Below are 12,983 nucleotides of genomic sequence, written 5' to 3' on the forward strand. Positions count from 1 at the left end.
GATAGATAGATAGATAGATAGATAGATAGATAGATAGATAGATAGATAGATGATGGATGGATAGATGAACGTTTATTGCTCTTTCAGAACACCTAGATTCAGTGCTAGGCCTGGTCTACATAGTGAGTTCTAGGACAGCCAGAACTACACAGAAAAACTTTGTCTCAAAAAAACCATTGGATGGATGGACAGACAATTTACTGCTCTTGCAGAACACCAAGATTCAAGGTCCTAGCACCTCACAGCCATCTGCATCTCCAGTTCTGGTCAATTTGACACGCTCCTCTGGCCCCTGTGGGCGCCAGGCGTGACTATGTTCCACATCCATGTACACAAAGTATCCATAAAATAGATGAAGGGGTGTAAACGAAGAGCTGGGTGATGCGATGCGTCTCTCCTTGGTACCTGGGAGGCTGAACTAGGAGGTTTGCAAGTTCTAAGTCAACATAAGCAGCACAGTGATGCTTTCTGCTACCTGATCGTCACTCCTCAAAAGGAAGCGTGGATGATCTGATACGTTGTGCTTTTGTGTACATATTATTTCCACTTGAATAAAAGCATAATTGTCTAGTGTAAAGATTCATTCTGTTACCTACATAATGTCTATACTGTGACGATATCTTGGATCCCTTTGTTTTGAATGAGAACCTTTCATCACTTGTTCAGAGGCAGGAGCAACTGGATTGTTTTATAGAGATAAAAACAAACACTAACTATTGTATTCTGATAGCCCCACAATCACATTCTGACAGCATTCGGGATTTCATGGCTTCACTAAAAATCTGAGAGACAGACTTACTGCTATTCAAAATTTAGCTTAATTGCTATAAGAACAGAACACATGTGACATTCAGTGTAAGATGTTCTGAATGTAAAACTTGTCTTTGGCAATCCTCAAATAAGCATTCTTAATTTCCACTTTTCTTAGCAATCTCACTGGATCTTCCTAGTTGGAAAAAAAAAAAAAAAACCATCACACTTGAACAAAATTTTGTTAGAAGTACCCCACTTCCTTTAAAAAAGATCAGTGATTTGACCTAGTCTCTGAAAAAGAAAAAAATCTGATTCTCTTATTTTAAGCTCCCTTGACATTGACCTTGTAAAAGTTCAAAGCTTTTCCATTCCCTACCTTCTACTGAGTTAGGTTTCTATTAAGAAAACCGTCCTACTTGCTCTTCTTGAGCTTCTGCCTCTTATTCATACAACATGAAAGTCCTGATCCCTTAATCAAAAAGCATTTGACAAAGCCACAACTTCAGACAGTCCTTTTAAAATGACTTTAAGCAGGTTCGGTTGTTCTCTTTAAACATGGTGTCACTATGTAGCCCTCACTGGCCTGGAACTCACTGTGTAGACCAGGCTGTCCTGGAACACACAGAGATCTACCTGGCTCTGACAGCCTTTTCAGTTGGTGTTATAAACAATAAAGCTTCTGTTCGTCTCCCCGCCCTCCCAACTCCAGGTGAGGCCTAAACAAAAAGCTCATGCTTCCATGAGCTAAATCACCAACCTTAGGTTGTCCCCTGGTAAGCTGGTGAGGTGTTACTTGTGGCACCTCCATTTGGCAGTTACTGTATCTGGTGATTTTCTTTTTTTCTTTGAGAATGAGACTCTAACAGCAAGTCTTTATTTTCAACTTTTTGTTTCCAATCAAAATTTTATTACAAAGCTTGCCAAACATCAAATTAAAAACAACTTGCACCTGATATCCAGATACTGTGGCACTGCCTGCCCTATCACTACCGGGGGGCAAAGAACCCAATGTCTTTACTTACCCCAAAGTTTCCTTCTAAGCTTATTAGCACATACCATGTTGATACCAGGAGAAAAGAAAGCATGATAGAAAAACACCTGCTGAACACCTGAGTACTAGTAAGACAATGACCGTGTCATCAGAGTGTAACACATCATGATCACATGAGCACGGCTTCTTTACATACACTCTTAAGCTACAGGGCAGGACGATGTGAACACTGCATCTGACTCATATGTGATATGTGTAATTGAAACCCAAATACATTTTGTATTGCAGCCTTATGTCCTTATTCTGAGGCAAATGTAGGTCTGAATAAAAAAAAAGTCTAGTGAATTTGCCACTTGTCCTGCTCCGGGACAGTTACTATGAAACTAATCAACCTCACTAGAATTGAATGGCTACAACCAGCTTATGCACAGCTATTATACTGAGAGAGAAAACTTAAAAGTTGTGTAAGAAAGAACTCCTTTCTAGAGAGTTCTAAAAACATAAAGGATACAAAAATAGTATAAACTGTATTAGCTAAACAGTAGCAAAAACACTGCTGAATTGTAAGTAAATATATATATAAATAGTAGCCTAAAATGTCAATTTTTTTCAACACCAATGTGTGTAAAAATGTTTAAATAGTGCTGTTACTCCAAATATATATATATATATATATATATATATATATATATATACTACTTCATTTCTAACAATTATCTCACATTCAAAAACTGTACAGAAAAATCAAAAGTCACCATATATTACATAAAGTAGTCTATGTGTTTACATTTCCAAATGCACTTTAAGGCTGAGGTGGAGTCACTACTATGAATGGTCTCCCTTAAACAGGTCCTGCAAGAGATCTGCCCTTATTCTTCAGATATACCATCAATATTGCGCTGATTCTTGCTTGATTTACAGACTAATAAGCTGACTTAAAGAGAATTCTGTTCTAAGCACAATGAAACTTAGATGTACTTTAAGAGTTTTCAATTAAGAAAAATCAAATGGCAAAAAAGAAAAAAATCTTTGAAGAAAAAAACCTATAAAAATAAACCTTCAGATTTTTTAGGGATTAAAATTTTCCTGTTAATAAGCAAATTACACTCTGTATTTCCCCTTATATTAACTGCCATACTTTAGTAAGAATAAATTCAACTACATTAAAAGATATACCATTTAGCTCTATAGTCCTGACTCAAAAACAAACCTAGAGATCCTGTCAGTGCATCAAGTTAGTTCATTTGGACTTTTCCTTGTTTCTGGGACAGGTCTGAGCTGCGGGGCAAGCAGCCCAGGTCAGTAAATGTAGGGGAATATGCAGTAGGGCACGTGCTGGCAGTACTTCTCCCAGGCGAGGCTGTACTTCCTCCTGCACTGGTGTTCATCACGGGCTTCTCGATGGATAAGCAGGGCAGTGAAGTAGATGACATAGAAGTAAGGCAGGAGGTGGTTAAAGCCACATGGGAGGGACCACGCCAGAGCCATGATGAGGTCACCCAAGTAGTTGGGATAGTGAACAAAGCCCCACCATCCAGAAACAAGGAGACTCTTCCCCGCGGAAGTATGCATGGTCTTCAAATGCACAAGCTTTGGATCAGTGGGATTCTTCCGGAAAGCATTTTTCTGAGAGTTTGCACAATGGAAGATTACATATCCACACAGTTTCAGAGCAATGATGACAGAAGCCAATGGCCAGGACAAGTCATGGGGATGGTTGACCAGGTAAAAGGCCTGGAGACTTTAGGTAAATGGAACCCACACTAAATCCCAAAGGCCAGCATGAAGCCAAAGCCATCATGGATGATGTCCATTGTGGTCAGCAATGCTTCCTCATTCCAGAGGGCATCCACCACATACAAAAGCTGGAAAATGTTAACCAAAATCATTGCCAAGGATGGTGCACTGCGTTCCTGTATTTTCATTTCAGCTAAAAGCATCACCAAGTTAATAACCACCCATCCAATCAATCCAGGACGCAATTCACAGAAGAACTTGAGATCGAAAGCACCAAGCCGGGGGTTTAACTCACGGCCAATGAAGAAGTCATAGATGGCATTTCCAGAACTGGCAGGTGACAGCTCATCCCTTGGGACTTTCAAAGAGTGGACATAGAGGTAAACACTCAGGACCACTGAAAACCCAGTAGCTGCCAGTGCAAACGGAAGGCTGTGAGTGTACAGGTAATGCAGCTCTATGCCCTAGAAGACTGCTGTTCCTACAGCTGCAGATGTCAGGATGAAGGCATGCAGTCCCTTCAGTCTATTCGTGAGTCTTCTTCCATCAACAAGAGGTGTTCCTTCTACAACCTTCCTGACTGGTAGAAGGTAGAAGAGAGCTTGAACGAAGAACCAGAGGCGGTAAAGGCCGCGCACTCTGGTTTCCCACAGCTCGTGGAGAGCTGGCAGAGGTGGAGGGAAACTGAGCACCCTGGGGTCCTTCTGCCCACACTGCAGCAGTAGCTGCAGGACACAGGCGGGCAGGCCGAGCATGATGAAGGACGCACCAGGTACTCCTCCAAACTCCAAGTCTTTCCTCTGTGGCATGCTCACTTGAAAGTTTCCCAAAGGTGAGGGTCCTTTGGTGACAAGGTTTTGTTCCTCGGACTCTATTTCTTTGGCTTTGACTTCTTCTCTTCTGGGACGAAGGCTGTACTGTGTAGTTATATAACTGTCTTCTGCTGACAAAATGACTCTTTCCTAGTTTAAAAAAAAAAGTATTAAATATCTTTAGTTTATATTTAATGCAAACATTACTAAGTCAACATCTCTATAGGGCTGTGAATGTACAAGAATAAATGTGTTAAATCATATACAGTCTTAAGAACAGAACATGAACAAATAAAATACAACAAATTCCTGTGTGAGTCTGAAGGAAAAGGAATAAAGAAAAAGGATGCCAGATGAAGGAGTGTTTCCTACCTGCTTGTTTTTATGAGGTGTGGCATTCTTCTCCACGTGCTCGGGCTCCCCGTTGTACACGGTAACACTGTTTCAACACAAGTGGAGTCAATTTAACTTGCAAATTTTCCCTCCTCATTTCCTTTTCCTTAAAGTCAGCCTGGTGGGAAGCAGAGACGGATCTTCTGGAACCTTTTGGTGCCCTGCCTGGGGATCGGGAGCGTGATCTTGAGCGTCTTGAAGGAGAGCTGGAAGTTGAGCCAATTTTTCTTTGCTTAAAGGATTTTAAAGGCTTTAATCCCAGCACTCATGAGGCAGAGGCGGGCCAATCTCCAGGTTTGAGACCAGCCTGGTCTACAGAGTGAGTTCCAGGGCAGCCAGGGCTACACAGGGAAACCCTGTCTTGAAAAAGAAAAGAAGAAAAGAGGAAAGGAGAGGAGAGGAGAAGAGAGAAGAGGAGAGGGGAGGGGAGGGGGAGGGGGAGGGGAGAGGAGAGGACAGGAGGGAAAAAAAGCGATGATTTTCAAGACTTACCTACTATCTTGAAGCTAAAGTGAGTGTAACTTGGTGTAGAGACAAGCAAGGCTCCTGGTGCCTGTGAGTTAGGTGCCTCCAGGTGGTGCTCATGTATTCTTCCCACCTCAGGGAAGCTGGCCCCTCCCCCACATTCATTTAAAATCATTAAAAAATTAAGCTGGCACTTTAAATTAGAGAGAGTTTAAGTAAAACTAAAAAAAGAAGTATTGTTAAAACCTAGATTTTAAATTAATCATGGGACATATCTGACAGAGATATGCCTCACTTGTAGGCGTGTTTTACCAATGGCTTTCATGCTTTCTGGAGACACTGGAACCCAACAGTTCTAAAGTAATTTTTTAAATCTTATTAACAACCCTCCCATTTACTTTTAATCTTATTTGCTTTAGACTATAATTGTTGGCAGAGGGCTCTACGTCTAGGAAAGGGGTACAGTGTAGTAATTGTTTCATGGATAATGTAGGTGCTAGTTTCCAGTAGTTCTATACCTTTCAGGCAACTTCTTCACATGGCTGTGCTTTTTAAATGCTTGTTTCAACTATTTCAGCGTTTGGCTTTTGGAGATTAAACAGAGTTTTCCATTTTGCACTATCAAGAAAATAGCTGTTTTGCCGGGCAGTGGTGGCGCACGCCTTTAATCCCAGCACTTGGGAGGCAGAGGCAGGTGGATTTCTGAGTTCGAGAGTTCGAGGCCAGCCTGGTCTACAGAGTGAGTTCCAGGACAGCCAGGGCTACACAGAGAAACCCTGTCTCGAAAAATCAAATAAAAAAAAAAAAAGAAAATAGCTGTTTAAAGTTCTGTTCCATTTCTGAATTACAAAGCCACATAATTCAGCTAGTATATTCAGTGTAATATCCGACTTAATTTTGGCGGTAGTATTAGTAAAGGCCATTAATATAACAATGTTGAGGGCTGGGGTTTTTAAATCTATATAACATTGTTGTTTTATTTTGTGTTTGTTTGTGGATGTGCATGTGCCATGGTAAACATGGCGTTCAGAGGATGATCTGCTGGAGGGAGTCAGTTCTTTCCTTCCACAGAGTGAACCCCCACTGTGCAGCTCAGATTAGCAGGCACAAGCCAGTTCCTTTATCAACCAAGCAGTCTTGCTGGCCCCAGAAGTCTTTGTTTTGTTTTGTTTGTTTTTTAAAATCTTTTTGTTTTGAGACAGATTTGCCCATTTTGCTCACATCCTAGTTCAGATTTTCTCCACGGAGCCAAACCTTCCTTTATTAGCTATTTACTTGGAATTCACAGCGTAGAGGCAAATGTGTACAGATAATTTTTTGTAATGGTAGAAACTTCAGTTGCTTCCTCGTATTTCTTCAGGGCAGTGATCACAACCAGATTCAACGTATTCTTATTTGGTTTTTCGAGACAAGGTCTCTCTATGTAGCCTTGGCTGTCCTGGAACTAGCTCTATATACCAAGCTGGCCTTGAACTCGGAGATCTGCCTGCCTTTGCTCCAGAGTGCTGATATTAAAGACATGCAACATCACTGCCTTTTTTATTTTATGTGTATGTTTGCTTGCAAGAATGTTTGTGTACCATTTACGGGTCTCGTGCCTGCAAGGCTAGAGGAGGGTAACCGATCTTCCGGAGTTACCGGAATTATATTATATTACCGGAATAAGGATTATGAATCACCTTGTGGGTGCTAGGAATAGAACTTTGTTCTCTGTTGAGCCATTTCACCAGGCGCCCCCACACACTTTAGAGGAGTCTAGCTTGGATCTAAGGGTGAAGCTTAGTCTGGCTTTGAAGTTGCAACCATCCTGCGTCATCCTCAGTGCTAAGATTACACTTCCAGCTTGGCTTTCTTGCACTTTGAATCATCCAAAGGATAGCCTATGCCAAGGAAGGAAGTTCTAGCCTGGGGCTCAAGGGCTCCGCTAGAAGTAACTTCTACAGCCGGTGCCCATCTGCTGGGAGAAAAGGCTCCATGTATTAACCTCCAAGGACTTAGTTTTGTCTCAGGTAGTCAGTCCCATGTTCTCACGCAGATTTGCTTTCAATTATCTCCCCCAAAACAGCCCTTGGCCACTGAGACCACAGCCTACCGACCCAGTCAACTCACTTCCTCTAAACCAACGCTGCAGCAGAGAACTGTGATCTGCGCATGCTCACAACCGACTCTCCGATTGGCCGTCTAGAAGGAAGCTGAGCTAGCGTGGGTTTGTTTTCCCAGGATGCTCTGCGTTGCTGTCATGGCTGCCTCCATGTACGAGTAGTCTCACATGGGACTCTAGGCTTGTGAGTGTCTTTACGCTACCTGTCGTGAATAGACGCCGGCGACTTTGGACCCTCCTCCTTTCGCTTTTCTCCTCCCTCGTGGGACACTGTATTGCGTGCAGCGATGCCGGGAGTGATGTGGACGCCGGAGCTGGCGCTTCTGAGGGGCTTCTCCACGGAGGCGGAGCGGCTGTTATGGAAGCAGGAGGGCATCTGTGGTTCAGGTGAGAGAGCTGCACCTTCGGGGAGTTAGGCTTTGTGAGGACAAAGGATGCCAGCCCTGGATACATAGGAGGTGTCAAGAGGGAGGAAGTTTCGCTTGATGGTCTGAGATCTGGTAGTCTGGCAAAAGTTTCCAAAAGACAGACTTCCAATGGTTTTTAAATTTAGAACTGACAAGTAAAATAGAGTTCAGCAGGAAAAAAAAATCACTGTTGTAAAAATGTTGAGATCAACATATGCCTGGGGAAATATGAGGGAATCATGAGAGAACCGATGTGTTTGGATTCGCTTCCTGGGGGAGAATACTGAAGGTAGGGAGGAATACTTTCCTGTGTCAATTGGAATCTGTGAATTTCCTGAGGAAGAGTGATATGCCTGTCATCATCATTATCATCATCATTGTTATTATTTGCTGCTCACAGTAATTGTAGGTATCGTGTATTTCTGGGAGAGATATTTGTTGGTAGAATGAGACTTTGAAGCCAGTATTCTGTTTATATCTTTTTACATATTAAGATATTTATGTAATGGATTATCATTTACACTTTAGAAATTCTGTTGCCTTACTGAACTCGTCTTTAATATTACAGATGTTGGAGTTTTCTTAGAATTGCTCTTAGAAGGGAGTTATGAGGCCATGTTCCTACATTCAACGACACAAAATATTTTAAGTTCAACAGTGATGGCTGAAGAAAAGATTGACAGCTACCTGGAGAAGCAGATAGTGAATTTCCTGGATTGCTCTACAGATTTGGAAGAAATTGAAAGGTAGAATTGTATTTGAAATTTCCACAGAGAAACGCACTAGGTGGGGAGCTGGAGAGTTGGCTTAGTGGTTAAGAGCACTTACTGCTATTTCACAGGACTCAGGTTCAATTCCCACCATCCACTTGGTGGCTCACAACCCTACATCTCCAGTTCTGGGAGATCCAACACCCTCTTCTGACATCCATGCACATTAGTACACGTGTAGCATATAAGTGTACACCTGGGCAAAACGCTCATCTATGTCAAATAAATAAATAAACACATAAATAAATACATAAATAAATAAATAAGTTGACACTGTAAGGCCCTGGTATTTTGTAGTTGTTGAAATACCTGGACTCATGGTGTGCCAAGTAATCTCTGTAAGGTCTCTGGTCTAGAAGATCTTCTAGAATGGAAAAGGAGAGTGGTGTAGGATCAAAATGAGTAGAATGATATGTCTTGGTGATCACTGCCAAACGTCCCAACGCTCAGGTCTCTTGAGTGTTAGCCATCAGCTTGTTTCCTTTTATGTTGCTTGTTGATTTTTTGTTCCTTTACTTTTTTTTTTTGTTTGTTTTGTGACAGGGTCTCACTATGTACCCTTGGCCTAGAACTCACTCTGTAGACCAGGCTGGCCTCAAACTCCCAGAGATGTCCGTCCTCTGTTTCCCATGGGCTGGGATGAAAGGCATGCACTTTCAAGGGGGCAGTTCATTTTCTTAAACTTGTAGACGTCCCTTGAGTCTTGCTGTTTCTAGGTTCCTGAGAGATGCTTGCATCTATGTTTACTGTGTTTCGGGTTGTTATCTCTGGAGAGATCAGAGAACTTCATGTGTTTATCATGGATTCCTCAGTTTACCGTTCTTCCATTAAAATGTCTGCACATGAGTCAAATCTAAGCCTTCTAGAGGCTTCGGTTTTATTGTTGTATGTTTGTTAGCATGTCCTCATCTCAGCTGCTTAAAATTCTTAACCACCTAGGATGCATACAGTTTCATTCTACCCTGAGGTTGTAAGTAGTTCACTGGTGGATGTTACTGTTTATTTTTAAGCTAATACAATTCTGTCTCATTTTTTCTAATATTTGCTAGTGTCAGTCTTGATTTTTGATGTTTTGTGACTGTGTCTTTGCTGTATTACTCATTTGGCCTGAAGCTTGCAAAAAACTGTAGGCTGGCTTCTAATGCTATATCTTTTTGTTGTAGCTTCCCAAATTTGGGAATGATAGGTATATACCACCATGCCCAGCTTAGTTTTTATTCTGTCTCTTTTGTCTTCTGTCATTGGAATTGGCCTCCGGCTTCTCACTAGACACACATTCTCTCAGTGGGCTGTATCCCTGACCCTTTTTTTATACTTTTTATTTTGAGGCAGGGTCTTACTAAGTTGTCCAGAGTGGCTTTCAACTTGTGATCCTCTTGCCTCAGCCTCCAGTGGGGATTGCAGGCTTCAGCATTAGGCCTGGCTTTCTCTTGATTGCTGTTTGCTGGCTGATGTGTTTGTACTGTAGTAAAGTTAGCTTTGTGGTACCCATTCACATCTCTCCTCTTCCTTCCCTCTGTACCACATGCACACACACAAGTGCGTTATTCGTAGGTGGACCAGAGTTGGGGTTTGAAAAGAGGCACTTTGTTTGCCCTGCTCTAGGGTGCACTCTCCAAGAGAGCATCTGGATGCTGGGGATATTCTTGTCCTTTGTGGTCAGCTAAGTAGCCATTATTCATACTTGGCCATTGAGCATTTGAAATATGGAAACTATGACTAGAGACCACATCGTACATTTAAGTTAAATTAGATTTACATTTATGTTAACTCAAGATTGATTTATTTTTACTTTATATGTCTGAGTATTTTGCCTGTGCACTTCATGTGGAGGGAGGTCAGACACGGGCAGTGATCCTCTGGAAATGGAGTTCCAGACAGTTGTCAGCAGCCAGATGGATGCTGGAAATCAAACTTGGATCCTTGGGAAGGGCAGCCAGTGCTTTTAACTGCCGAGCTGTCTCTACAGCCCTAGATTAAATTCAATTTAAAAGCCACATGTGGCTAATGATATAATGGATATTAAAGATATAAATTGTAAAACATTAGGATAGTCTCACCTAGTGATTTTTTTTTTTTCTCAGTTAAACTGAAATCCAGTAGTACGCATGTAGGCTTCTGGTGATGGTGGTCAGTAGCTGTTTATTTTCTGTGCTGGTTGTTTTCTGTCACCTTGACACACTCGACGTGTCTGGGAACAGGCAATCTTAATTGAGAAAACACCTCAGTAAGATTGGTGTAAGCAAGTCTGTAGGGCATTTTCTTGATTAATGACTGCTATGGGAGGTCCCGGCTCACTGTGGCAGTCCCACCCATGGGTCAATAGTTCAGAATAGTATTAGAAAGGCTGAGGAAAGCCTCGGAGGACAAGCAAGTAAGCAGTGTTCTCCCATGGTCTTTGCTTTAGTCTCTACTTACAGCTTTATGTCTTGATTTTTTTCACTGACAGAGTGTGACCTGGTGCTTGTAAGCTGAAGTTACAAACCCTTTCCTACCCAACTTGCATTTTTTTCCATCCCAGCAATAGAAACCTTAACTAAGACCGTTACCACTCTTTTTTGTAGACAGCAGCTGGTATTCCTACTTGGTGTGAGCAGCTTACAGCTGTTTGTCCAGAGTAACTGGACTGGACCTCTTGTGGGCCTGCACCCTCAGGATTTCTTGCCGTCTGTCCTGCTTGAGCAGTTCAGTGAGGTATGTTTCTTGGAAATGTTATATGTAATCTTTTCCCCCTAAATATGATTCTTTTCAAACAAGTGTTTGTAACTTGGAGTTGACAGCTAGGCAGTGGTGGCCCACCTCTTTAATCCCAGCATTGGGAGGCAGAGGCAGGTGGAACTCTGAGTTCAAGACCAGCCTAGTCTACAGAGTGAGTTACAGGATGGCCAGGGCTACACAGAGTAATCTTGTCTCGAAAATAAAACAAGACAAAACAAAAAACAAAAACCAACAATAACAACAACAAAAAAAACCCTGGAGTTACCAGTAGGTAGGAAAAAGGTGACTTTGTGGTTTGCCCAAACTACTACTAAAAATGCTTGCTCATCAATCTCCCGACCTCTACACATACACGCCAGCTCACACATATATACATGCACACATCAGAGCATGCACATTTGCACACACACACACACACACACACACACACACACACACGCACACAGGGTATGTCTCCTTCGCACTGAGCACCTCATCGAAGAGTAGACACGATCTCTGTCATAGAGCAGAGGCTCTGATGGCTTTCCCTAGGTCTCTGTCATGTCTTGATTCAGGTCAGGCAGTTAGTTCTTGAGTTGTTCTTCAGTTTATTCCCCCATCCATTTTGCTGTGTGGCTGTGACTGGTATTAATCTTGAACTCCTGGGCTTACGCCACCTCTCTGCCTCGGCTCCTAGAGAGCTGGGACTGCTTGTATACACCATCGTGTGTGCTTTGACTTTATGAATCTGTTTCCTCACTTTCTAAAAAATATATTTTTACTTATGTTGTGTTTCTCCGTGTATGTGTTTGCGTGTATATACATATAAGTGTGTATCAAGGCCAGAGGTGTCCTCCTTTATTATTCCTTCCTTATAATTTTTTATTTTCCCTTTTAAGACTGTGTTTATTTTATGTGTAGGAGTGTTTTGCCTGCATGTACGTATGTGTACCATGTGCCTGCTATCTGAGGAGGTCGGGAGAGATTGCTGAATTCCTTGAAACTGCAGTGACCGATGGCTGCAATCTGAGTGGACCTGGCCAGCCAAGCCCAGGTCCTCTGCAGGAACAGCAAGTGCTTTTAACTGCCGAGCCGTCTCTGTAGCCCTTTCCACCTGCTTTTGAGTCAGTCTTTGTCTGGAGCTCATTGGTTTAACTTAAATGACTGAGCAGGAAGTTACGGAGGTCCTCTTGTCTCAGGGTCCTCAGCACTGGGAGTACAGCTGCTTTCCCCTGGGCTGAGGTGTTCTGTTTTTTGTTTTAGATGGGTGCTGGGGATCTGAACTCAGGCCCTTATATTGTGTAGAAAGCACTTGTCAACTGAGCCCTCTCCTCAGCCCCGAGCCTTCCCCTTTGGGGGCCTTCTGTTCACTGTAGTCTTTAGTCTGCTCACTGGTTGATGTGAAAGACCTAGTTGCTATTTTCATTGGTGGAAATTAGGGATTGGGGATGTGCTACGTAATAACCTTGGCATGGAGTGACTCCTAAGTGAAATATAAGTGTATAATACATGTATATTATGCTGCTCATGTAGGGTTACTTCTTGGTTTGAGACAGACTCTGACTATGTAGCCCTGGCCGTCCTGGAACTCACTCTGTAGACCTGGCTGGCCTCACACTCACAGGGCTCTACCTGCTTCTGCCTCTCCAGTGCTGTGATTAAGTGAATGTGCCAGCGCACCTGGCATTACCCAGCGTAGGTTTACTTCTTACTGAAGTGGAATTCTGTAGAACTGTGAAATGATAATGCTCATTCATTGCTAGCATTTTCTCAAGTTCCTCTTCTCTTCCCTTCCCCTCCCTCTCTCTCTCCCTCCCTCCCTCCCTCCCTCCCTCCCTCCCTCCCTCCTTCCTTCCC

At 42.6% G+C, this 12,983-nt stretch overlaps 1 protein-coding gene and 1 pseudogene across 1 annotated transcript; one reads left to right on the forward strand and one right to left on the reverse strand.

Moving 5' to 3' along the window:
- Window positions 1-3,043: 3,043 nt before the first annotated feature.
- Window positions 3,044-5,476, reverse strand: LOC114614719 (annotated as a pseudogene).
- Window positions 5,477-7,393: 1,917 nt separating this feature from the next.
- On the forward strand, window positions 7,394-11,123 carry LOC114614721 (tetratricopeptide repeat protein 27-like; the record flags this gene model as incomplete). Its single annotated transcript, XM_028760333.1, has 3 exons — window positions 7,394-7,639; window positions 8,228-8,405; window positions 10,994-11,123. Coding segments are annotated over exons 1-3 (408 nt in total), but the record flags the coding sequence as incomplete, so codon positions are not given.
- Window positions 11,124-12,983: the final 1,860 nt, after the last annotated feature.

This window comes from Grammomys surdaster, unplaced genomic scaffold (assembly GCF_004785775.1).
Source record: "Grammomys surdaster isolate TR1022 unplaced genomic scaffold, NIH_TR_1.0 126482, whole genome shotgun sequence".
NCBI classification, from domain to species: Eukaryota; Metazoa; Chordata; class Mammalia; order Rodentia; family Muridae; genus Grammomys; species Grammomys surdaster.